General features: G+C 37.5%; 2 protein-coding genes across 3 annotated transcripts; both read left to right on the forward strand.

Moving 5' to 3' along the window:
* The first annotated feature begins 792 nt into the window (after positions 1-792).
* Positions 793-10,489, forward strand: LOC104231883 (pyruvate dehydrogenase (acetyl-transferring) kinase, mitochondrial-like). The gene is made up of 6 exons (XM_009784947.2): positions 793-1,296; positions 2,769-3,024; positions 3,135-3,315; positions 3,525-3,672; positions 3,855-4,071; positions 10,167-10,489. The coding sequence occupies exons 1-6, from the start codon at positions 1,048-1,050 to the stop codon at positions 10,223-10,225; spliced, it is 1,110 nt and encodes a 369-aa protein (XP_009783249.1). The 5' UTR covers positions 793-1,047; the 3' UTR covers positions 10,226-10,489.
* A 1,527-nt stretch (positions 10,490-12,016) lies between these two features.
* LOC104231877 (probable GTP diphosphokinase CRSH, chloroplastic) lies at positions 12,017-26,384 on the forward strand. 2 transcript variants are annotated; one of them, XM_070160588.1, is made up of 5 exons: positions 12,473-12,535; positions 13,790-15,558; positions 24,025-24,960; positions 25,122-25,406; positions 26,030-26,384. In XM_070160588.1, the coding sequence occupies exons 2-5, from the start codon at positions 15,484-15,486 to the stop codon at positions 26,156-26,158; spliced, it is 1,425 nt and encodes a 474-aa protein (XP_070016689.1). In that variant the 5' UTR covers positions 12,473-12,535; positions 13,790-15,483; the 3' UTR covers positions 26,159-26,384. The 2 variants fall into 2 exon arrangements, with proteins under 2 accessions (XP_009783243.1, XP_070016689.1); XM_009784941.2 differs by lacking the exon at positions 13,790-15,558 and having other exon boundaries at positions 12,017-12,535.
* Positions 26,385-27,534: the final 1,150 nt, after the last annotated feature.

The following is a 27,534-nucleotide window of genomic DNA, read 5'->3' on the forward strand; positions in this document are numbered from 1 at the left end:
AAACACGAAATATAAGTTCTTTTGTGTGTAGACACCCCTAGAGCTGGCCTAACATTCTTTTTATTCCTAACAAAACAACGACAACAACAACAATTCAGTAAAATTTTACAAATGGGATTTAGGGAGAGTAGAGAGTGTACGCAGACCTTATCCATACTCCAAGGGGTAGAGAAGCTATTTCAAATTTATTCCTAACAAAATGAAAAAATAAATAAAAAATAGTCAGATATACAAGTGATAATTAAAAAATAGCCTCAATTTCAAAAGTAATTGAAATTTAGCCACCATTTTCATGTAAAGATAAAATCTGAACAAAAATACCCTTACATATGAGTTTCCCGTATAATATGTTGGAATTTCATAATGTGTTAGAGTCCCAACATAATATGTGACAAGTTTATATGCAGGAGCTCTATACTCCGCATATTATGCTGTAACTTTCAGTGTATTGGATTTCCAACGTAATATGTTGGAAATTTATACACAGGAGTTTCATAATCCCGCGTATTATACTGGACCTTTTCGTGTTTTAACAAAACAACGACTATTTTTCAATAACGTTACAAACGCTAACTATTTTGGATTATTAGTCCAAACACTGGCTAGCCCGTATTATTTTCACAACAAAAAGGAGTTCATATTCGAAAACTGGCCAGCCCTAGGTTTTTGTAGACAAAACGTAAAAATAAATGGGCATGTGTATAGCACAAGAGAGATAAACAAGAAAGCAAACCAAGTGTGTACGTATGGGTATTCAATTAAAGCTAACATGCCACCACCTTCCTACGCTTTGTAACTATCGTAAATAACCACCTTTTTCTATAGTCATTGTTATTCATTCACATGCGCTAACTTCCTTTTCATTTCGGTTCATTAAATTCTCCTTAATCGCCTACATTTTTATAACTAGATTTAGACCATTCTTGGATTATGAATTGTGTCACATTAATTATAGGGTGAACGATTCGAGGTGTCAATTCCCTTTTTTGGGTTTTTTTTTTCTCCTGTCGTCGTCGTCAAAAAGTGTGAATTTTGTTACGTTGTTTAATGGCGGCGAAGAAGCTATGTGATACAATTTCTAAAGAATTAGCAGAGGAAGTGCAAAAATGGGGTTGCATGAAACAGACAGGTGTAAGCTTAAGGCATATGATGAATTTTGGGTCAACAGCTTCTCCTCGTAATTTGTTGATTTCTGCTCAGTTTCTTCATAAGGAGTTGCCTATTCGAATTGCTCGTAGAGCTATTGAGCTTGAAAATCTTCCTTATGGGTTATCTTCAAAACCTGCTGTTTTAAAGGTATATCCATTTTCACCTTTTTTTTTTCTTTCTAATTAGCTAATTTATTATCTTGGTTTGCTCGAAAAAGTGCGATAAAAAATTAATTTAATGACACCCAAAGATGTGGGTTAGTGTTCAACGATGTGGGTGAAAATCATGAAAGACAAGGGTTCAAATCCCATCAGGGGTGATTTTTTCGCGTTCGTAAGCGTTGGTGGACAGAATTACTCGGTACCTGTATTAATAGGAGGTGTATTAATAGGAGGTATAAGTACCTGGTGGAATAGTGGATACGAGTGTAAACTGGCTTGGACTCCACCATCGAGTATAAAATAATTCAATCAATGTTGATTTTGTCCCAAATTAGTTGTATTTGGTTATATAAGTCCTCTGTGCGGGTAGAGTAATGCGCGTAAGCTGGCTGGGACACCACTTTTAATTTTAAAAAAGGAAGAATAATCAACAATGAATAGTCCCAAATTAGTTATTATTGGATATATAAGTCCTATGTGTGAGCAGAGTTAACTGATACTTGTGCTGGTGGGATAGGTACAAGTGGAATATTCGAGATGTCGATAGGCTTTGACACCACCGTTAATTTGAAAAAAAAAGAAGAATAATCAATGATGAATTAGTCCCAAATTAGTTATTGTTGGTTATATAAGCATTGCGTGTCCGAGGATTTATCATAGCTAATTTTTTTTATATTGGCAAATCTAGTGTAACCCTCTTCCTTTTTTTTGGATTTGAAATGGTTTATGCTTGTGAAAGGCTATAGCAATGGTGGATTAAATTAAATTAATGCGGTTATGTAGGGTCAGGAGATAATGTGTGTTTAGTTTTTAATTGTTTGAGTGTGATTTATGCTTGTGATTGTCTTGATGCAGGATAAAATATGTGGTTAAAGGACGATTCTTTAATATTTTATTTGATTTACCATAATGGGTTTACTTCCTTTTCCTACTTTTAGTTGTTTTAAGCTAGTCCATGAGAGGAATATTTCTGTTTTATTCTAATAAATTTCTGCTATTAACAGTTGAACTTTTTTATTCTTGCTTCTGTTAGTGGTTCATTTGTTTAAATGTACTTAGTGATTGTGCTGTTCTTTTAAGAGTTCATAAACACATATTCATACTTTTGGCATAAATCAATAGCCTGCTAGCTGGTTTTTGTCCCCTGGTGTTTGATCAATCAATATGCATCCGGAATTAGTTGGGTTGGCTACACGAATCATATGTATCCATTCCATTATATTTGACACATTTCCAACAAATTCAATATTCAAAGGAGTATCTCAGTTAGCATAGTGAAGAAAATACTTATGTTGGCAGTCAACCCATTGCAACCCTCCTACATTATCCTGGTTGCAACCGACTATTCGTTGCCACCAAATTCAGGCGCTTGTGTTTGATAATTATACTAAATTGCTAAAATCCCATCACATTGTACATTACAAGTACTTACTTCTTTGCTTCTTTTCTTTCTTTTAGGTCCGAGATTGGTATTTGGATTCTTTCCGTGACATGAGATCCTATCCAGAAATAAAGAATAAAAATGACGAGTTGGAATTTACACAAATGGTTAAGATGATTAAGGTCAGGCACAATAATGTCGTTCCTATGATGGCTTTGGGAGTCCAACAACTCAAGAAAGATTGGCCTAAAGTTGATTATGAGGATTTGAGAGAAATACACCAATTTCTTGATCGCTTTTACATGTCTAGAATTGGGATCCGCATGCTTATCGGTTAGCTCTGTACCTTTTCTTGCTTAATTCTTACAATAATGATGTTTATCTTGTATAAGTTGTTAGCTATAACAAATGTTTTTTCACTGCTGAATTTCTGTTAAACTCAGGGCAGCATGTGGCATTACATGATCCTAATCCACCTCCCAATTGTGTGGGCTATATACATACAAAAATGTCTCCCCTGGAGGTTGCACGCACCGCCAGTGAGGATGCTCGGGGAATTTGCTTACGCGAATATGGAAGCGCACCTGATGTTAACATTTACGGGGATCCTGATTTTACATTCCCGTATGTTATTTTGCTCTTAAATCGTTGACTTTATTCGTTATACAAAATATCTCTTCTCTTTTACTGTCCACCTTTTCCCCCCCTCAGATAATCTTATGCTGTCTTTTACATATCTCTTGTTCTGTTGAGGTTCCAAAGAGCTACTGATATCTACATGCAGTTATGTTGTAGTCCTGTTTCTTTGTTTATGATTCCATTTTTCCATGCAGTTATGTGCCTACACATCTGCATATGATGGTCTTTGAGTTGGTAAAGAACTCCGTCCGTGCTGTACAAGAGCGGTTTATGGACTCAGACAAAGTTGCTCCTCCTATTCGTATAATAGTCGCTGATGGTTTAGAGGATGTCACCATTAAGGCATGACCTCTTTTCAATCTTATTTTTCTCCATAAAAATTCCTTCTTTTACAGTCTAGTTAAGGACTTGTTCCTCTTTATTGTGTATTTTATTTGATTCGGAAAGTCTTCCTTCTGCAGAAGAGGTATGTTTTAGCAATTTTCTTCCACATTACTTAACAAGCATGGCTTGCGTTGATATAGGTTTCTGATGAAGGGGGTGGAATACCAAGAAGTGGCCTTCCCAAAATTTTTACTTATCTCTACAGTACTGCTAGGAATCCGCTGGACGAGCACTTCACAACAACTGACGTGGCTACTTCAAGCACGTTAGCTGGTTATGGGTATGGAATTCCAATAAGTCGTTTATATGCTCGCTACTTTGGAGGGGATTTGCAGATTATCTCCATGGAAGGCTATGGTATGTTAGTTAAATCTCTCAACCTTGTTTGCACCATTACCATTTTGATTGGTAGATAAACTAACAAAATTGTCTTATACTATAGCAAGTCAGTGTGAGGGTTTGCGGTTAATAGCATCATGTTGTTACAAAACGAAGAAAGAGTCTGTAGGCAGGTTCGATGTGATAATATTTGATATGATAAACAGATCCATACTTGTTGGTTATGTCTTAAACAAATCTCAATTTCTGCTGATGTAAGGGCTCCTTTGATGAGGATGGTGGTATGTACAATCTCTCCAATCTTGGCGTCACAAAGATTGTATGAACCTGTTAAATATCTGTATACTTCTCCATTGAGGAGTACATGATCATTTACGTAGCCTTACCCTGCATTTCTGTAAGAGGTTGTTTCCACGGCTCGAACCTGTGACCTCCTGGTCACATGACAACAACTTTACCAGTTACACCAAGCCCGGCCCGGGGGGTGTAAATTGCTGATATTATTTTTTTGGCCTTTATTGTGGTTATTGCTTGTTTCTATTGTTCCCTTATCTTCCTAAGCCGAGAGTTTATCGGAAGCGACTTCTCTACCTCCAAAGGATAGGAGTAAGGTTTGTGCACCCACTGTTGGGAATAAACCCCTTACCAAAATAATATTCACGGTAATAAAGCGGAATAATAATGTAGCACCGAGATACGGTAATTAACAAGAATAAAAGAGTAACAATGACACCAAGATTTTTACGTGGAAAACCCTTCTGAATAAGGGAAAAAAAACCACGACCCCGAGAGGAGCAACTGATATCACTATAGTAAGGAATTTTACACTTTGTAGGTCGGAGGTAAATACTCCAAAGACCACTACAACACTCAAAAGAAATAACCCTCTTTTGATATTCCCACCTCACTACAATATCGCTCACTCTCTATTTTCCTCACAGACTATTTTCTTATACCTTGTCTGTGAAACCTCACTCTTTCTTTCTCTCTTTGTTGGTGTGAAGAAATGAGAGTTGAAGCTCTCCTTTTATAGCCAAAGCTTCACCCTCTAAAGCCTACAATATTTGACAATTTACACACATTTTTCACAATTCAACAAAGTTGGCTACCAAACCAAAGAAATTCAACAAGGTTGGCTACCAACCAAACCAAGTCAACAAGGTTGGCTACCAAACCAAAGAAAACTCTTATTAGGCACATGCCTAATACTTCTTCAATGAGATGGACATCATCAATCTCCCCCTCCAGTCTCATTCATCCAGAGGAGGTAGCACTGTCTTCTAGTTTGAATGCATGCCGACAAGTTCTTTGCATAGCTCGAACTTGTTCCTTGGTACCACCTTGGTCAGCATATCTGCGGGATTCTCATTTGTAGAAATCTTCAAGACTTTTAGAGATTCATCATCTACCATTTCTCGAATCCAATGATATCTCACATCAATGTGTTTGGTCCTTGCATGGTACATAGAGTTCTTGCTAAGGTCTATTGCACTTTGACTGTCACAATAGACGACATACTCCTTCTGATGCAATCCAAGCTCTTGAAGGAATCGCTTGAGCCATATCATCTCCTTGCCAGTTTCTGTAGCAGCAATGTACTCTGCTTCAGTTGTTGAAAGTGCAACGCACTTTTGCAACTTAGACTGCCATGATATAGCTCCCCCTGAAAATGTAAACAAATATCCAGTACTGGATTTTCTGTTGTCAATGTCACCTGCCATATCAGCATCTGTATAGCCCTTCAAGATTGGATCAGATCCTCCAAAGCACAAACAATCTCCCGTGGTACCTCTCAGGTACCTGAGTATCCACTTGACTGCTTCCCAATGTTCCTTTCCAGGATTTTCAAGAAACCTGCTGACAACACCAACTGCGTGAGCAATATCAGGTCTAGTACATACCATTGCATACATCAAGCTTCCGACTGCTGAAGAATAAGGAACTTTAGCCATGTTCCCTTTCTCTTCCACTGTTGTAGGACACATCTTTTTACTCAACTTTAGATGACCAGCAAGAGGTGTGCTGACTGGCTTAGCATTCTTCATGTTGAAGCGTTCTAGTACACGTTCAATGTACTTCTCCTGAGATAGCCACAACTTTCTACTTGTTCTCTCTCGAACTATCTTCATCCCTAGAATTTGTTGTGCTGGGCCCAAGTCCTTCATATCAAATGACTTGGACAGATCTCCTTTCAACTTTGCTATCAACCCCTTGTCTTTTCCTACAATTAGCATGTCATCCACATACAACAACAATATAATAAAGTTATTCTCAGAAAATCTTTTGAAGTATACACATGGATCAGAATAGGTCTTTAGGTATGTTTGACTTTTCATGAATGAATCAAACTTCATGTACCACTGCCTTGGTGCCTGCTTCAATCCATAAAGACTCTTATTCAATTTGCACACCATGTGTTTCTTTCCAGCTACTTCAAATCCTTCTGGTTGCTCCATATAAATCTCCTCTTCCAAATCTCCATGAAGAAATGCAGTTTTCACATCCAACTGCTCCACTTCAAGATCTAGGCTAGCTGCTAAGCTCAAAATTGTTCGAATAGAAGTCATTTTAACAACGGGGGAGAAAATTTCGTCAAAATCAATACCTTTCTTCTGTTCGAAGCCTTTAACCACCAATCGAGCTTTGTATCTGACCAGCTTGCCATCTCCATCTTTCTTGAGTTTAAAGACCCATTTGCATTTGAGTGGTCTTTTACCCTTTGGAAGTTCAACCAGCTTGTATGTGCCATTTTTCTGGAGAGATTCCATCTCTTCTTGCATAGCTTTCATCCACTGGTTCTTTTCTGGATGGGACAACACCTCCTTAAGACTTTCTGGCTCCCCCTCATCACTGATGAGGACATACTCTGTGGAAGGGTACCTGCGTGACTCTACCCTTGGCCTCTCTGATCTCCTCAGAGGTTGATGTTGTTCTTCTCCCTGAGTGGGGTGCTCCACTTCCTCGACACCTTCATCAAGTTGCTCCCCCTGCTCAATAACCTCACCAGGTTGCTCCCCCTGCTCGGCAACCTCGTCGGTCGTACTTTCTGCACTTGTGGGATTGTTAGAAGTAGAAGGAATAGTAACAAAGTTAGGAATTATACCATTCTTCGCCTTTTCTGACATATCAGCAGCAGTTCTAACTTCACTTTCTCGGAAGACTACATCTCTACTTCTGATGACCTTCTTCTTTACAGGATCCCACAGTCTGTACCCGAACTCTTCATCTCCATATCCGATAAATATGCAGGGAATAGATTTATCATCCAGCTTTGTTCTCTGCTCTTTTGGTACATGTGCAAAAGCTCTGCAACCGAACACCTTCAGATGCGAGTAGGACACCTCCTTGTTGGTCCAGACTCTCTCTGGGATTTCAAACGCCAACGGAACTGATGGACTCCTATTGATCAGGTAACAGGCTGTCTGAACTGCTTCACCCCAGAATGACTTAGGCAGTTTAGCCATTCTGAGCATGCTTCTCACCTTCTCCACAATGGTGCGGTTCATCCTCTCGGCTACGCCATTGTGCTGTGGGGTTCCAGGAACTGTCTTTTCATGTCTGATCCCATGACTTGAACAATACTCTTCAAATTCCCTTGAAGTGTACTCACCTCCATTGTCACTTCGGAGACGCTTTAGCTTTCGACCCGTCTCCCTTTCTACTAGAGCATGAAACTTCTGGAAAACTTGAAACACCTGATCTTTGGTTTTCAAAATATAAACCCATAATTTTCGTGAAGCATCATCAATAAAAGTAACAAAATATTTGTTACCGCCCATTGATTCAATTTCCATTGGGCCGCAAACATCAGAATATACTAAATCAAGTATATTCAATTTTCTTTCAGACGATGTCTGAAATGAGACTCTATGCTGCTTACCAAATAAACAGTAGTCACAAGGTTTTACAGTTGTACCTTTGGCATAAGAAATGAGTGATTTCTTGGCAAGAATCTGCAATCCCTTCTCGCTCATATGACCCATTCTTTTGTGCCATAAATCTACAGAAATCTCATCTTGTGCCGCGTTCAATTCACCTTGGCATATTTCTGCATTTGTCCTGTACAACGTGCCACGAGCAACTCCCTTTGCAATCACCAATGATCCCTTAGTGAGTCTCCACTTTTGATTTGCAAAATAACTCTCGTATCCATCTCGGTCTAAAGCAATTCCCGAGATCAAGTTCATCCGCAAATCAGGTACATGCCGCACATCCTTTAGAACCAATGTGCATCCGACATTTGTCTTGATACAAATGTCACCAATCCCCGCAATCTTTGAGTAACTTGTGTTACCCATTTTCACTGTGCCGAAATCACCTGCTACATATCTGCAAAAAAGATCTCTTACCGGTGTGGCATGGTGAGATGCCGCTGTGTCAACCACCCATTCCGACTCTGGACCTGACAGGTGCATGCATTCCTCTTCCTCATTTATAAAGAGGACAACATTATCATTATTTTGCACCATGGCGGCTGTGTTGTCGTCATTCTTCTGGCCACTGGTTTCACCTTTGCCCTTCCTTGGATTTGGGCAATCTCTTTTGAAGTGACCTGGTTGATTACAGTTGTAGCAATTTCTGACTCTTGATTTGGATCGGTTCTTTGACTTCCCACGAGCTCCGGATCTACCATAGTTGTTCGAACTCCTTTGATAACTCCTGCCTCTACCTTCTGTGATGAGAGCCTGTCCTTGATTTTCAGGCTTCTTTCTCATCTTCTCATTGAGTAGAAGAGCCGATGTGACATCTTTCAACTCAATAGTAGTCTTACCGTGCAGGATGGTTGTTGCCAAATTATCGTACGAAGATGGCAACGAGTTCAATAGCAAGATGGCTTTATCTTCTTCCTCGATTTTCACTCCGAGGTTGGCAAGCTGTGTGATTAGTCCGTTAAACACATTTAAATGTGACAAAAAATTCGTACCTTCACTCATGTGTAGGGCGTATAACTGCTTCTTCAGGTACAATTTATTTGTCAGCGTTTTGGACATGTATAGGCTTTCCAACCTTGTCCAAATTCCACGTGCAGTGTCTTCATCAATGATGTTATTTACCACATCATCTGATAAGTGCAACCTGATTGCACTAGCAGCTCTTTCATCCAAGTCAGCCCAATCCTCAGCTTTCATGGTATCAGGCTTTTTGGAATCAACATCTAGAACCTTGTGTAATCCTTGTTGGATGAGCAGATCTCTCATCCTTCTTTGCCATGTTGAGAAACCGTTATCTCCATTGAATTTTGCTACCTCGTACTTTACTCCGGACATTTTTATTTTTCACCAAGTATAGTACTACCGACAGTGAATAGTATTTCAGTGAACGAGCAGAACCTGTGCTCTGATACCAGTTGTTGGGAATAAACCCCTTACCAAAATAATATTCACGGTAATAAAGCGGAATAATAATGTAGCACCGAGATACGGTAATTAACAAGAATAAAAGAGTAACAATGACACCAAGATTTTTACGTGGAAAACCCTTCTGAATAAGGGAAAAAAAACCACGACCCCGAGAGGAGCAACTGATATCACTATAGTAAGGAATTTTACACTTTGTAGGTCGGAGGTAAATACTCCAAAGACCACTACAACACTCAAAAGAAATAACCCTCTTTTGATATTCCCACCTCACTACAATATCGCTCACTCTCTATTTTCCTCACAGACTATTTTCTTATACCTTGTCTGTGAAACCTCACTCTTTCTTTCTCTCTTTGTTGGTGTGAAGAAATGAGAGTTGAAGCTCTCCTTTTATAGCCAAAGCTTCACCCTCTAAAGCCTACAATATTTGACAATTTACACACATTTTTCACAATTCAACAAAGTTGGCTACCAAACCAAAGAAATTCAACAAGGTTGGCTACCAACCAAACCAAGTCAACAAGGTTGGCTACCAAACCAAAGAAAACTCTTATTAGGCACATGCCTAATACTTCTTCAATGAGATGGACATCATCACCCACTACCCTTCCCAGACCGCACTAGTGGGATTTTACGTGCACAAAGCTTCGGCTACGAGCTGAATCATATTAGATCTATTGTACGCAGTCAGTCTTACATGAATGTTATATTGTCAACGTCTTACGTGCACCTATCTCTTGACCTCTTTTGCAGGTACAGATGCTTACCTCCATTTATCTCGGTTGGGAGATTCACAGGAGCCATTGTCTTGATATATGACATTGGGAGCTCAATCTTGTTTTAAAAAGTTGCTCTAGGTAGTTCAATGTGGACTACTTTGAATCCTCATTTTAGGACAACGTAAATGATGTACTAATTGGCAAAGTCTCATTGTCAATGGATTATGATTCTCATTGTTCAATAATTTAGACTTAAAGCATACAAAATGCTTAGTTAAACTTGGCTCACTTTGCAATTTGCACACTTGAATTATGTTATGTTCCTTTTACTTCATGAATTATAATTTTTTATGTTCATTTTCTCTCTTCTCCTAAAATTAGTATAAAAGGAGCACTTCTCTCTTAAATAAATTTACGTGGTGCAAATTGTATTAGTGGAGCTAGTGGATTTCAAATCAGTTCATTAAACAAAAAGGAAAAATATACAGTATAAGCAGTGAAAAAGATTTTTGAATAAAATATGTATATTAATGCTGCTTTAATAAAAATTAGTCTTAAAGTAAATAAATTTTTATATAACACTCGGGGGTCATTTGGATCACAGGTTAGTTATGCTAAGATTATAACCTTGGGTTGTTTGGTGACTAATAATGAATGGATTGTTATTCTAGAATTAAAAATAAAAAAAATTGTTAAACATGAATTACTTACTCTAAAAGAGTATTATTATTTTGAAATAATTTAATATTTTATTTTATATAAGATAATACATAAATTCCTACCTAACTAATACTATGTTTGGATCATTGTTACTCATCGTTTTATAATGTATTGTACTGTTTCATTTTATAGTTATAACGTTTGGATAAATTGTATCGTTTGATATTGTTAAATAACATTTTTGTTGTTTGGTTTGACAGTATCATACTGTACTGTAACTAATAAATTTACTAAAATATCCTCTATTGTTTTAAATAAAATTTATCAAGAATTACGTATAAAAATAATTTAAGAAACCTCAATTATGTAGCTTGGAAACAAAAGCAAAAACTTGAAGAAAAAAGTTAACTATCATTAGCAAAAAAAAAAAAAATTTCTAATACGATGGAAAGAGATAAAGAAACGAACAGACATTTGGATGAAAAGAATGACACAAACCAACTTTGGAAAAGATGGACGTGGATAAAGTATGTCAATAAGTTGGAGATTTGGAGTTAAAAAAAAAAAGATAAAGGATAAAATAGAATTATGGAGTAATAAGTAAGAGCATAATTGAAAAAGAAAATACGAAATAATCCCACCACACCAAATCGGTTGTTTCAAAAAATGGGCCTTTTGGTTGTTCCAGAACAATGAATTTAACAATACGATACAATCAATTTTAAATAAACAATCAAAACAAACATTATTTCCAGATAACAATACAATACGATACAATAGATAACAATCATCCAAACAAGCTGTAAAAACTAATTAAATACTGTATAATCTATGAGATAATTTATGATGGATTAATTATCTTATACTCTCTCTTTCTAAAATTATCTGTCGTATTATTTTACATGGTCTTCATTACTTAGAAGTTTTTGACTAGTTTACGCTTATTTATGTCTTAAGATAATATTTATTCATTGAATATTTATTTTATTATGTGTCCATCTTCAATTTTCAAGAACAATTACTATTAAAAGTAAAATAAGAAAAAAAAAATTAATTTTATTTTGAACTTTTAAAATTATATTTAATATAATAATTTAAAAAATTACGATGGATAATTTGGAACGGGAGTACTATTTATTGCAATACTTTCCATCATTAGTGAACCCAAACCTCAAATTCTCAGATATAAAGTAGGCAAAGATGTCATATTTACACGTGGCATCCCACTAGCCATAAAATATATACTCCATAATTTCTTTCTTCTTGCCTCCATTTCAATTCTTGAACTCTCTGTAAAAATTCACCAAAATCCCAACTATGGCAATACTATAACCATTTCTCTATCCAAAAAATATGGAGCTCCACTTAAACGACTATACCCTCCATTTTATTAAAAAAAAATCCACACAGTTACTCTTACCAAAATTCCCACGTTACCTCCGCCGCCGTTTCAGGCGGCAGAGTCCGACCAAGATCGCCACCGTGAGAGTTTCAGCTTCGGCTGAAGCACTGGTGGCGACGCCGGAACAACCCGGTGGGAAAATGGTGGTGGAATTAGTGGGTGCTTTTAATGAGCTAACTGAAAGAATGGATAATAAAGTTCTTTCAACTAGTTCTTCAAGATTGCTGTTTAAAGCTCTTAAGCTTTGTATTCCTATTCTTCAGTCTTTGCCTCTTGCACCTGACGGCCGTGCTCCGCTCTCTAGAGCTTTGTCTGTTGCTGTTATTTTAGCTGATCTACGGGTAGGTCCCACATATCCCTCAACTTTACTATTCCTTCCGTTTCAATTTATGGTAATCTATTTCACCGTGCACGGAACTTAACAAAATTTGTGGTCCTAAACAAGTCAAAAAGGGGTCCAATGTAGTTGTGTGACTGCAAAACATTCTTGTTAAAAGATCGAATTGGAAGTTCAAGCTAAATTGTTTCCAAATTTAAAAAGGGTTCTTCTTTTTGAAACAGACAAAATAGTAAATAGGTTTACATAAATCGAAACGGAGAAAGTAATAGTAAAGCTAGAAAACTATTTTCTGTTTCATTAAAATTGCTAACTTTAACCATAGTAAGTTAGTAACCATACTAAGTTACGTGGTGTAAAAGTCACAAAGCTATTTTTTTGTTACATTGAAGTAACCTAACTATACCTACTATAATAGTTAAGTTACAAACTTTATCCATTATAGTGCTCGCTATAATAGTAAGGGGTCGTTTGGTACGCAGATTAAATTATTCCGGATTATAATTCCTAGATTAATTTATTCCACCAGAGAGGTGGGATAATATAATCCCAAGTTTGATGGAATAAGGTGGATATCTTGTATTAATTCTAGGATTAAATTTATACCATGTTTGATATAAACATGGTATAAATTTAATCCCACACCTTATGCTGCGTATCAAACGACCCCTAAAGTTACAAATTTTATCCATTATAACGCTTACTATAATAGTAAGTTTACAAACTTTATTCACGGTGATGGCAAAAACCATGTGATATTGCTATTATAGTGAGTAAAGTTTTGTGACTTTGCTATTATGATGGGTACACATTTCAGTTGCTTTTATGGGATAAAAAATAGTTTTGTAACTTTAGTGTTATAGCGAGTAAAATACAGTTACTTTAATATGAAAAAGTAGTTTTATGACTTTAATGTATAGAAGGTAAATTTCAGTGCCCATACATGAAATTAACCCGATATTTACACCATGATTAGTTAATTTAACTTTACGAATTGAGATCCGATGAATAAATAAAAGCTATTTTTAGGGGGGAATATTTAGCTAACAGAATTGTTTTTATGAAGAAGAGATGAAGGAGATTACCTCCAAAAATTCTACCTTTACTTAATGTATTGATTAAATAGAAAGTTTTTATGATACAGTCAATACTTGCCTAAAAGATGACTTATATCTAGGAACAAAAAAACACATTTTTGGTATATTTTCCATGTGTAGTTGATTGATTGGTTAATTTGAAGCTATGTCCTCATGCCTAGGTTGGCGGACTCTCCAAGATGCTTCCACACCCGTGTCGGATCCTCCAAATATACACTATTTTTGGAGGATCCGACACGCACCCGACAACATTTTAGGAGAGTACGAGCAACATAGCCTCAAGCTGTGAGATCACATTGTGTGCTAGTGTTGCCAAAATTCTGATTGTTTAACCAAAAATTGGGATTTCGGTCAAAGCTTATTTTAGAAGAATTCGGGTTACTGATAATCAAATAGAAATAAGAATAATTGATAAATAGTAGCTGAATATAATGCAAAGTAAATCAATATATTTCAATAGTATTTCATGTCCTTACAAACGATCAGTCTTCTCCTTTTATAGCTATCTCTAGGTAATACGTTTTGTTTCTACCATAACAGAGCCATTATTGACAATTAATGATATTTAATGGCCTTTAATGTAACATTACAATTGGTAATCATATTTGATTCATTACAGATTTTTTAACGTTTTCCGTATTTAATGCCCAATAATACGTATCTAAACCTCATTTACTATCAACTTTATTCTCTTTAATCATAAAGAGATTCGAGCATCTATCTTTCTGAATATCTGCCCGTGCCTGTTGAAACTCGTGCCTCTTTGATTATTCTTTGTCACCTATCCTCCTTTGACTGATCCACATGTCATGACGTGTCATCTTATAATAATTTTCATATATGAACTTAATTTTTTCCAATACAGATAGTCCCTCACTTGCCATTTATTCATCAATAGAATATTTGGGAAGTGGATCTCATTAAAACGGGAATATTTGCCTCCATTAATTCTTCCCTGGAACTGATGCTTCATCTGTCACTTCCATTTAATGTCCGTAACACGTGGCGTCTCCTGATTGGTTCTGCAATCTTTCAGCGTCTTTTAAGACTTTTTTACGGCTTCACCAATTACGAAACGACAGTTCTCATTATGACGCTTCTATCATTGTACCTTTTCCTTTGACGGTTGCTTCTGACTATAAATATAACTTTTTACCTTTGTCTGTTTCACAAAAGTTTAGAGTATTCAATTCTAATTTTCTTCTTCCTCGTACTACAATGTCTTCTTCAAACCCTAATCCTCAAAGAGTCCCCATTGTTGACAACCTTCCTCTTGCTCCTGTTAGAAGTAGAAGAGGGGGAAGACTTCGTAGTTTAAGGTCTTCTTCATCACGAGGCCCCTCTATTCCTTTATCGAGTTCTACTCCACCTTCTAGAACCAGGGGTTCACTTTCTCAAAGATCTTCATCTAGGACTAAAGAACCCACTGAACCTCTTCGTGAACCTTTAGTGGATGAAATTGTTCCTGCGGAACTATCTTTCTACAATGATGGAGAATCCATCAGAAACCAACTGTCTTCATTAGATCGTGCTGACATCTACCCAACTCAGATTATTGAAGGCCTGATTTCTGTAGTTCGTAGAGATTGCCATTGGAGTCATGGCCATAAAACGGCAGATTGTAGATTGTTGCAAGGTGAAGTTGACCATCTATTAAAGCAAGGGTATCTTACTGAATTATTTAGTGAAAAAGGTAAGCAAGCATACATGAAGAACATGCAAGAGCTCCCTAAAACTCTTTCTCCGAAAAGGACCGTTAATGTTATAAGTGGGGGCGAGGAAATCAACGGCGTGACATATACGACGGCCAATAAAGTTTCTAAAGTTACAATTACCCACGGGAAGCGGGTCCGACATGTTTTGGAGGAAGAGTATTACATTTGATGATGCAGATGCGGACGGCATATTAACTCCTCACAACGATGCACTGGTAATCTCTCTACTTATACATGATACTAATGTGAAACGAGTTTTGATTGATCCAGGTAGTTCCGTGAACATTATTTTGCTAAGAGTACTAAACGAGATGCAAGCTGAAGATAAGCTAGTACCTAAGGCACATACTTTGTCTGGATTCGACAATTCAAGCGTTGTGACAAAAGTGAGGTAACACTTACAACCTTCGCAGAAGGGGTTGTCAAAGATATGAAATTTCAGGTTGTGGAGATGAAAATGGCTTACAATATGATTCTCGGGAGACCCTGGATTCACGAGATGGATGCTATTCCATCTACCTTACATCAAGTTGTTAAATTCCCATCACCTTGGGGAATACGTCAAATCCGTGGGGATCAACAGACTTCCAGGAGCATCAATTCTATAGCAGATTCAAGTACGAAAAACAAAAAAAAGTAGCAATTACAGAATCCAGTTGAGGATACCACGACACAAGCTTCAACTGAACAAGGACGAACATATGTAGACTCAAGGCCCGATTCCCTTCAAGAACTAGAAGAAAATGAAAATATCAAAATAACAATTGAAGAACTGGATGCTGTAGAGTTATTTGCACAATGGCCTGAAAGGAAAGTCTACATTGGGGCCAACTTAAGCCACGACACGGAAGGTAAGTTGATTGAATTTTTAAAAACTAACGTGGATTGTTTGCCTGGTCCCATTCTGATATGACAGGAATACCCCCGGAAGTAATGACTCACAAGTTAAATGAAGATCCATCGTATCCGCCTGTCAAGCAAAAGAAGAGAAAGCAGGGGACTTTCAAAAATCAGGTGATTCAAGATGAGGTTCAAAAACTATTAAAAATTGGGTCTATCCGAGAGGTAAAGTATCCTAATTGGTTAGCCAATACTGTAGTGGTATCGAAAAAAATGGCAAATGGCGAGTTTGTGTAGATTACACCGATCTTAACAAAGCATGTTCTAAAGATTCTTTTCCATTACCACATGTAGATCAACTGATTGATGCTACTGCAGGACATGAATTGTTAAGCTTTTTAGATGTGTATTCAGGGTACAATCAGATCAAAATGGATCCCCTAGATGAAGAAAAAACTTCATTTATAACAGACAGGGGGACTTATTGTTATAAAGTAATGCCATTTGGTCTCAAAAACGCTGGTGCCACGTATCAAAGATTGGTGACTAAAATGTTCCAAGAACATTTGGGAAAAACTATGGAAGTCTACATAGATGATATGCTTGTCAAATCTCAACAATCAGGAGATCATATATCACATTTGTCTTATACATTTCAGATCTTATGAAAAATCAATATGAAGCTAAATCCCGAGAAATGTGCATTCGGCGTTTCATCAGGTAAGTTTTTGGGTTTTCTTGTTTCTAACCATGGTATTGAAGTAAATTCCGCGCAGATTAAAGCCATTAAAGAAATTCCTGACATGCTTACAAATAAGAAAGAGGTGCAGAGACTAACGGGAAGAATTGCAGCCTTGAGAAGATTTTTTTCCAAGTCATCAGAAAAATGTTTTAAATTCTTTTCGGCTCTTAAAAAGCAAGACCAGTTCGAATGGTCCGAAGAATGTCTACAAGCGCTCAAAAACCTGAAGGCATACCTGTCAAATCCACCGTTGCTCGCAGAACCGAAGGTCGGGGAAAGATTACTTATTTATTTAGCTGTTTCAGAAGTAGCGGTGAGTGCTGTTTTAGTTCGTGAAGACCAAGGTAAATAGTCTCCAATTTATTATGTTAGCAAATCATTATTAGATGCGGAGATGCGGTATCCTCAATTAGAAAAGCTTGCACTTGCACTAATCATGACATCTAGAAAACTAAGGCCTTATTTTCAATGCCGCCCTATTTATGTAGTAACTGCTTATCCATTGCGTAATATATTACACAAACATGAGTTATCAGATAAGTTAGCCAAGTGGGCCATAGAATTGAGTGAATACGACATCGCATATCAACCTAGAACCGCAATAAATCTCAGGTGTTAGCAGATATTTTGGCTGATTTTAGCCATGGGATACAATTAGAAGCTGAAAAGGAACTACAAGTGTTTAATGGGTCTAATCCGGGAATTTGGACCTTATTTACTGATGGCTCATCTAATGTGAAGGGGGCAGGTTTAGGAATTATTTTGGTACCACCTACGGGTGAAACCATTCGATAAGCCATAAAATGTCATCCTATAACTAACAATGAGGCAGAGTATAAAGTTGTGATTGCAGGTTTAGAACTAACACATGAACTTGGCATTAATCAGATCGTAATCAAAAGCGATTCGCAGCTCGTAGTTAATCAAATGTTGGGGACTTATACAGCCAGGGAAGCACGAATGCAGTAGTACTTAGAGAAGGTACGAGATTTGATTAGGCAATTCCAAACCTGGAAAGTTACGCAGATACCAAGAGAGGAAAATGTCGAGGCAGACGCCCTAGCGTCAATCTCGCATCCGCGGCGGACGTGACGAGCAACGAAAATACTTCTGTAATTCATTTGTTTCATTCAGTACTCGATCCAAACAAAAATGAGGTAAATTTCAATAACTTAACCTGGGATTGGAGGAACGAGATTGTCAATTTTTTGCAGTATGGAACCGTCCCTGAAGACAAGAAAAAGGCTCACGCGCTTCGTAAAAAGGCTGCTCGGTACTGTTTAAAGCAAGGCAATCTTTATCGAAAGATGTTCGGTGGTCCCTTAGCAAGATGCCTCGGGTCTTCTCAAACGGAATATGTGATGAGAGAAATACACGAGGGGCATTGTGGAAATCACGCAGGAGGAAGATCACTGGTAAGAACCATGATTAGAGCAGGCTATTATTCGCCCATAGACCTGCGGAGTTGCTACATCCGGTAATTGCACCGCGGCCTTTTATGAAATGGGGGATGGACATCGTGGGTCCACTACCACAAGCAAAAGGTAAGGTAAAATTCCTGCTTGTACTCACTGACTACTTTACTAAATGGGTAGAAGCAGGAGCATTTAAACAGGTACGAGAGAAAGAAGTCAGGAATTTCATTTGGCGAAATATCATATGTCGATTCGGTGTACCAAAGGAAATCGTGTGTGATAATGACCCGCAATTTATAGGTGCACAAATCACATAATTTTTTCAAAGTTGACAGATTAAAAGGATTATCTCAACGCCTTACCATCCGGTGGGTAATAGACAAGCTGAATCAACAAATAAAGTCATTATCAACAATTTGAAGAAACGATTGGAAGAATCCAAAAGCAATTGGCCAGAATTGCTACCTGGTGTTTTATGGGCATACCGCACCACATCAAAAACAAGCACGGGTGAAACACCATTCTCATTGGTGTACGGAGCTGAAGCCTTAATCCTAGTTGAGATAGGGGAGCCAAGCCCAAGGTACACGCAAGCGTCAGAGGAATCCAATGAAGATGAAATGCGCATAAACCTTGATTTGCTTGAAGGAAAAAGGGAAGCTGCATTAATAAGAATGACAGCACAAAAACAAGTCATAGAACGATACTATAATCGGAAAGCTCGCCTAAGATACTTCAAGATTGGGGATTTCGTACTCAAGAAAGTTTTTCAATCCACGAAAGCGGCTAATGCGGGAAAATTAAGTCCAACCTGGGAAGGACCGTACAAGATTCACGGTATCGCGGGGAAAGGAGCATACGAGCTGGAAACAATGGATGGCAAGATATTACCTTCACATTGGAATGCCGTTCACCTGAAGAGATACTATTTCTAAGAAGTAACCACGGTCAGGTATCCTCATTTTATAATTTTATTTTTGAATTGTTAAAATTTGACTAACGATTTTAGATGATAGGCAAAAAGCTAACCCGCACTAAATGATGAATCACGACTTGCAAGGCACGAGGAAGAAAATAAATTCTCGGTCTAGGGTTACAACTATTCTGATAGAAATTAAGATGGGTTAAATAGTCTTCATCTATAATCGTATCTCCGAGTCCCGTATGTTTTATTCCTTTTCAGGAAAAGAACCAAATAATAGGAGTAATCAAGTGCTCGAGACTTCATACTTCAGAGCTCAAACACTTGGGGTCTATATAATATACATAGGCATATGTATAAAGAAGGCAGAGAAGATTGGGAAATAATCAAAGTTCAAGCCTGAAAAGTTTACTCATTGAATGAGTCAAGTGCAGAGCAAAGTTATGAGCCAAAGCCAAAAAAAACCTTATCATAGTTAAGGTTAAAGGCAATGTACTGAAACGGGTTATAAATAAAAACCTCGTGTTTTATTTTCTTTTTTGAAATCTGTTGTAAAGAAAACAGTTACGAAAAAGTTATAGAAGTTATTTAAATACATGTAAGGTGTTATTTAAAACTTGACAAAGTTCAAATACAAACTTATCAAAGTTATTTCAAGAAACATGTGTATTCCTAGTTCTTTTGTCGTACATTTACACCATTATGAAGTTGAGACGTCTTCTTCATTAAGTGTCGAATATAAAAGGGCCCTCTTTTATAAAATTCATGATTGATTTAAACATTCATGAAGTTAAGAAAGCATTTTATAAAATAAAAGTGCAAATTATTCAATAAGTCCTTAAATATAAAGGCAAGAATGAGCAAAACAGAAGTTCAAAATAACTACGAAAACTTCTTAATATTAAAAAGTTTAGACTAAATATGAACTTAGTCATAAACTAAGAATCACTTATACAAAACGCCCCGAAAAAGGTCTGGGTACTTGATGTTTTCAACAAACCCTCAAATGGGACCAAGGGTTGTAACCACATTCCACCAAAAAAAAGAAAAACAGGGGATTCACATATCATAAACTTGTCACTGAGGAGTTGAAGAAGGAACTAAAACAGGGTCATCAGCAGCAGTAGACTCAAGTTGACTTGAAGGAATTGGAACATTCACCGTACCCATATCATCTTCAATATTTCCAGAAGTTTCAGCCACGGGAGAGGGAAAGTCTTGGCTCTGCTGAGTCTTTTCAATAGTTTCTCTTATTTTAGCTAACTCAGCTTCCAAGTTAAAGTTCTCTTGGCTAACTTCCACAAGGGTATCATGGCGAGTATTTAAAAACGTCCAACTCACTTCAATTGCGGTCTTGTCCTCAAGAATCTCGTAATCTTTCTCCCATTCAGCAATTTCACTTTTAAGCTTCTCATTCTCAGCCAAGGCAGAATCGTAAGAAGTTTGAAGAGAAGCACGTGAACTTTTTAAGGAATGAACCTTATCAGAAGACTCCCGGAGGTCTCTTCTTGAGTCTGAGTCAGAGTTTGCACAAGTTCACTGGCATACACTTCTTTTTCATTTAAGAGAGCTTTCAACTCTTTGATTTCTTCACTAGCCTTGGAGAGTTGCTCGGAAAAAGATGTCTCAAGGAGATTCTTGTCTTTACCAGCTTGGTTTGAGGATGCTTTTTCAACCGCCAACTCGGAAGTTAAAACCCTTACCTGCTGCTCTAAGGTGCACTTGCTCTCTTCTAACACTTCCATATCAATTTGAATATTGTTCTCTCCAGTTGTCTGCTTCAACTTGATACTCATGCATTGATTGCTCCGTGTGAGAAACCCTCTTCATCATTTCTGTACCAACGAGGTTGATCTAAAAAGAAAAAGGAAAAGAGAAAAGGGTAAGAACCTTAATAAAAAGGGAATAGTAAATCATTAAAAGGAATACCTTTAATGATGATTGTATTATGTCGTCCATCCAAGTTAAAGAGTTGTGGCTCTCAAGCTTGGCTCTTTCGATTGGTCCAATCAGGGTTTCAACCACACATCAGCCCCACCTGATTTTCTCAAAAGATTACCATCGGCAGGGACCTCGATGATAACCTGTTTCATTGCTCCACTTCCACTTGAGGAACCGACCTCAGTGTGTTGAACAGTTGTAGGAGGAACTGTGGAAGGAGTCAAAACAACTTGGGGCGGAGCAGCAACGGCAACAGTCACGGCAGGTAGAGAAGATGTCATAGGGACAAACATGGAAAAAGAGGCAAGGGGCACTTCGTTAGAAATTGGACCCAAATTTTCATTATCGAACCCACGAGCAAAAAGTTGATCAACAGAATCATGGGCGGCCGCGGGAGTATCATCATCGGAAATCACCAACGAGGCTTCAACAGGCTCGGTGGAAGGAATAGAACGAGGGGGAGATGCTTCATCATCTGAAATAATGCGTCTTCTAGCTCGTGGCCTTTTTATCAAAGAACCCCCGTCTTGTTCTTCCTCCTCTTCAAAGTCTTGATCAATAGTAGCTTTCCTTTTCGATGAAGAACCCAAAATTATCTCTTGGGCTCTTTCCAAGAAATTTTGGAAGCTACGACGGCCTCAGCACTTATTGCTCGAATAGGAAACCCTGACAACAAGAAGGGTCAAAGTAATTTCTAAAGAAAGAAGTAAACAGAAATGCAAAGAATATAAGGGAAAGAAGCACTTACCGTGAGTTTTTATTTTCCAATCAAACCAATGAGAAAGGTTTTTCCAAGACCTACCGTCTATCGGAGCAACATTAAATGTCTTTCCTACCCAACCACGGAAGTTGGAAATTTCATCAACAACTCCCATGGTTGCTGAAAAAGAAGAGGAAATTAAAATGATGACCATTAAAATTGAGAAAAAGGTATGAGAAAGTTATTAAGAAGAAAACTCACGTGCAAAATTCCACTTCTCAGGGAAGGGAACATTCTCTTTACCCACTAAACCAACAGTGGGGGCAGCAGCAAACCTGGCGTACCAGCCACGGTCTTTATCGTCTTCTGGACTTACCAGAACTCTTTTGCTTCTTGCCACTGAAGTAAAGATTCCTTGGCGAAAGAGTTTGGGAGAATAAAGATGGATTAAATAAAAAAACGTAAAAGGCATACCAGCCATGCTGGCCAAATGACTCAAGCAAGCAACAACCCTCCATACGATGGGGCCAATTTGTCCTAAGCAAACATTGAAAAACCGACAGAATTCGAGGATAACGGTCAATAGCAGGTTTGAAACCCAACGTGAAAGGGTATGTATAAACAAAAGAAAACCCAGTTAAATAAGAAGTGATTCTTTGGTTTGCATTGGGGATTATAACGGGGAAGTCATGACTCCAATGACAATCTTTACGAACTACAGAAATCAGACCTTCAGTAATCTGAGTCGGGTAGATGCCAGCACGATCTAATGAAGATAGTTGGTTTCTGATGGATTCTCTATTATTGTAGAAAGATAGTTCCGCAGGAACAATTTCATCCACTAAAGGTTCACGAAGAGGTTCAGTGGGTTCTTTAGTCCTAGATGAAGATCTTTGAGAAAGTGAACCCCAGGTTCTAGAAGGTGGAGTAGAACTCGATGAAGGAATAGAGGGGCCTCGTGATGAAGAAGACCCTAAACTACGAAGCCTTCCCCCTCTTCTACTTCTAACAGGAGCACGAAGAAGGTTGTCAACTATGGGGACTCTCCGAGAGTTAGGGTTTGAAGAAGACATTGTAGTACGAGGAAGAAGAAAATTAGAATTGAATACTCTAAACTTTTGTGAAAAAAACAAAGGTAAAAAGTTATATTTATAGTCAGAAGCAACCGTCAAAGGAAAAGGTACAATGATAGAAGCGTCATAGTGAGAACTGTCGTTTCGTAATTGGTGAAGCCTTAAAAGACGCTGAAAGATTGTAGAACCAATCAGGAGACGCCACGTGTCACGGACATTAAATGGAAGTGACAGATGAAGCATCAGTTCTAGGGAAGTATTAATGGCGGCAAATATTCTATTGATGAATAAATGGCAAGTGGGGGGACTATCTGTATTGAGAAAAATTAAGTTCATATATGGAAGTTATTATAAGATGACACGTCATGACACGTGGACCAGTCAAAGGAGGATAGGCGACAAAGAATAATCAAAGAGGCACGAGCTTCAACAGGCACGGGCAGAGATTCAGAAAGATAGACGCTCGAATCTCTTTATGATTAAAAAGAATGAATTTGATAGTAAATGAGGTTTAGATACGTATTATTGGGCATTAAATACGGAAAACGTTAAGGAATCTGTAATGAATCAAATATGATTACCAATTGTAACGTTACATTAAATGCCATTAATTGTCAATAATGGCTCTGTTATGGTAAAAAAAAATGTATTTCTTAGAGATAGCTATAAAAGGAGAAGACTGATCATTTATAAGGACACGAAATACTATTGAAATATATTGATTTACTTTGCATTATATTCAACTACTATTTATCAATTATTCTTATTTCTATTTGATTATCAGTAACCCTAGTTCTTCTAAAATAAGCTTTGACCGAAATCCTAATTTTTGGTTAAACACTGATCTGATCCAATAACGACGTGGGAGCATATGTTTATAATCAAACATGGTTTTTTCTTCAATTTTGTTCGGATTGCACCACCTGCAACCCAAAGCATGAATTTGTGACTCCTTGTTGGAAGCTTGCACTTGCTCCTTCTGTGTGTGTATGTGCATGTGCGTGCTCAGCTTAACTGAAAGCTAAAAGGTATTTGCCATTTGTTACAGATGGATGCTGAAGTTATATCAACTGGGCTACTAAGAGAAGTTCTAGAGGCAGGTGCTATATCAATTTATGATGTGAGAGACCGGATTGGTACAAGTACTGCTCATTTATTGCATGAAAGCTTGCGTGTGAAGCATATGTCGTTAAAGGTAGAAGTATTGGATGATGATAGTGCAACCGCATTAAGGAAATTTTGTCTGACATACTATGATGTTAGAGCATTAGTATTAGACCTCGCTATCAAGCTTGATATGATGAGACACCTCGATTATCTACCTAGGTACCGGCAGCAGATGATATCACTTGAGGTTATGAAACTACATGCTCCTCTAGCGCATGCTATCGGGACTAACCTATTATCTCTTGAATTGGAGGATCTGTCTTTTCGATACTTGTTTCCTTACTCATATCTTTATCTTGATGCATGGTTGAGAAGTCACGAGAGTGGAAATAAGCCTCTGATAGACATTTGCAAGGAACAACTGCTTCAGTCCCTTAAATCCGATCCGCTATTAATGCAAATGGTGAGCAAGATATCTGTTGAGGGTCGTTATAAAAGTCGTTACAGCACCATGAAGAAGCTCTTGAGAGATGGTCGCAAGCTTGATGAGGTGAATGACATCTTAGGTTTACGAGTTGTTTTGACTCCTCTCTCTGCTGGAGTAGACGAAATGGAAATTGGAGAAAAGGCTTGCTATAGGGCGCGTGAAGTTGTTCTATCTTTGTGGAAAGAGATACCAAGTCGGTCAAAAGACTATATCTTAAGGCCTAAGGCTAATGGGTATAAGAGTTTACACATGACTGTTGATACCAGTGAACGTGACTGGACCAGACCGCTAATGGAAATTCAAATACGAACAGCAGAGATGGATATACTGGCCGCTGGAGGGACAGCATCCCATGCTTTGTACAAGGGTGGTGTTACCGATCCTGAAGAGGTAAACATCAAGAGACAAATATTTGATCCCTTTTCATAATGCCAGTATAGTTTAAAAATAAAGAACCTGTAATTGGAAATGTCATCAAAACTGGATTCAGGAATAACTATTCTTGTTATATATTGCAATAACCGTAATCTTTGTTATCAAATCATACACAGGCGAAGCATCTGAAGGCAATCATGATGGCTGCAGCAGAGTTTGCAGCATTGCGTCTTAAAGATCTTCCTTCGGGAAATCCCAAAGGTCTGGAAACTGACAAGAGAGGTAGGGTGTTCCGTCTTCTTGACAAGAATGGAGATGGTAAACTCAGCATTGACGAACTTATGGAAGTGATGGAAGATCTCGGAGCACCTGGAGATGATGCACGGGAGATGATGCAACTTCTTGATTCAAACAGTGACGGTTTTCTGAGCTCAGATGAATTTGATTTGTTTCAGGATCAGGTATGTGAACTAACGTAAGGTTATTTAAACTTTTTTGGGATCGAGGCATAGTTGTTGTTTGGAAAGATTGAATGTGGATGTAGTACTTACATTGGCAAAAGTTTCGCCTAATTTCTCTACATTCTAATTCTGAAAGAAATTATTTCATAAAATTCGTTCTCGCAGCGGAGGGCAAATTAATATGACGACTATCGTGAATCTTCGGAAAGAATGACCAGCTGAACATTTAGCTTTTGGACTAGATCATTACCTAGAATTGTTAGCTACAGAATATGTCACAGCCGAATATAGATAGTTAGACTTACGTTTATGATAATTGATCTGATTCTGGATCATCGAAGGGTAATATTCATACATTGAATTTACATGCTAAACGCTTATCACTCTACGGTACTAAATCCCGTGTTATTGCAAAGTAATGAATTTTCTTAACTACAAAGTATAAATATGGAATTTCTTTCGACTCATTGTTCTCTCAACGTTGCAACACAGTCCTGGTTTTTGATTATTCACTTTATGACCGTTAAGAGAGTTCTTGCAGTTGCATGACATATTAGCAAGTTTCTGTGCAAAATTTTTCTCTAACACGTTCACTTCTGACGTTAATATTAATGTCGTTTCAGATCGAGTTCATCCGGAATATAGAAGATAGAGATGATCAATACCAAACTTTGTTAAATGAAAAGCTGCAAATGGCAAATGAAACTGGTTTGATTCAAGTGTACAGTAAAGAGCAAGGTGATACTTTATAACAAATTTAGTACATTTGTAAAATACGTGTGCTTTGTATGTATTCATTGAGCAGGTTGTGCCCTATACAGGGGTTCAAGATATTGAATCCCAGTATTTAAAGTTATTTGAGAGTTCCCACTGTATGAAGTTATTTAAGAGTTATTTTGAGCATGGTCTCAAATCAAATATCTGTAAAAGAAATTGATTCAGTTTGTATATAGTTATTTGTGCATGGTCTCAATCAAATACATCTGTATGTGCAATACATATCTTTTCTGTTGTACATAGTGTTTTATCAACAAAATATGCATATAAGCATAAGCGGATCCAAGATAAACTTGGTGAGTTCGACCTTTAATGTTTTAGCACTGAATGTTGTGCTTTTGAAATTATGGGCTCGGAATTTAGTATTTGTTTAATTTAGTGACCTTTTACGTACGTACAAATGTTCCATGTCAAAAATACTGAGTTTAGTTGCACTCGTTGTTCAAAAGCTCCAGCCGCCTGCACATTAAGAGTGCATAAGGATAAGTAGTGTATCATTTGGATTTGAAAATTTCTATGGTGCACTGACTCATTCTTCAGGCTAGTTTTTGGATCCCGGAACAACATTTCTAAGGTTTCCAACTATATTGTTCCGACTCTTCAAAAATATCGTTGCGTGTATGTCGGATCCTCCAAAACATGGGTGGCTCGACTATAAGGCCACTAAAGCAATCGCTTGGGGCCCCAATTTTTTGGGGCCCCATTTTTTCCTTAAAGATGTATTGTATATGTATTATTTTAAAAATGTGTGTACATTTAAATATAAAAAGAATTTTTTAAGTGAAAGTATAACAAACCGTTGTAATAATTAGAAAACAGAATAACGTTTAATAAATTGTTTCCTTACATGGGTAGGGTAGTTAATTTTTTTTTGGCCTCATTTATATCCTAACAACCAGGGGCGGCCCCAAGTGGTGAGAAGTGGGTTCAATTGAATCCGCTTAGTCAAAAAATAATATTGTGTATATGTATAAATTATGGCTAAAGCAAGGTAAATTTTGTATAGAAATTATTTTTGAACCCGCTTGCTTATAAGGTTATACTGCTTATGTTAGTTATGGACTTCTCCGACTGAACCTGCTTGCACAAAATCTTGGGTCCGCCACTGCTAACAACTAATATGAACCCACATTATTATTTATATACTTACCTTTTTCATTCTCTCTTTCACTATTCTTATTCTCAATATTGAAAATTCTCAATCGGCAACTTATCCCGGCCTACAAGTAGTCTTCTTCAAAGCATTACAACAAGAAATCATATATTGAAGTAAAGCAACACTTTTATTATATCAACTTATCTTGCTCTATAGTTTCTTATCCTTTGATTTCTGTTACTAGCTATTCATTAC

The sequence above is a fragment of the Nicotiana sylvestris genome, chromosome 10, assembly GCF_000393655.2.
Source record: "Nicotiana sylvestris chromosome 10, ASM39365v2, whole genome shotgun sequence".
NCBI lineage: Eukaryota > Viridiplantae > Streptophyta > Magnoliopsida > Solanales > Solanaceae > Nicotiana > Nicotiana sylvestris.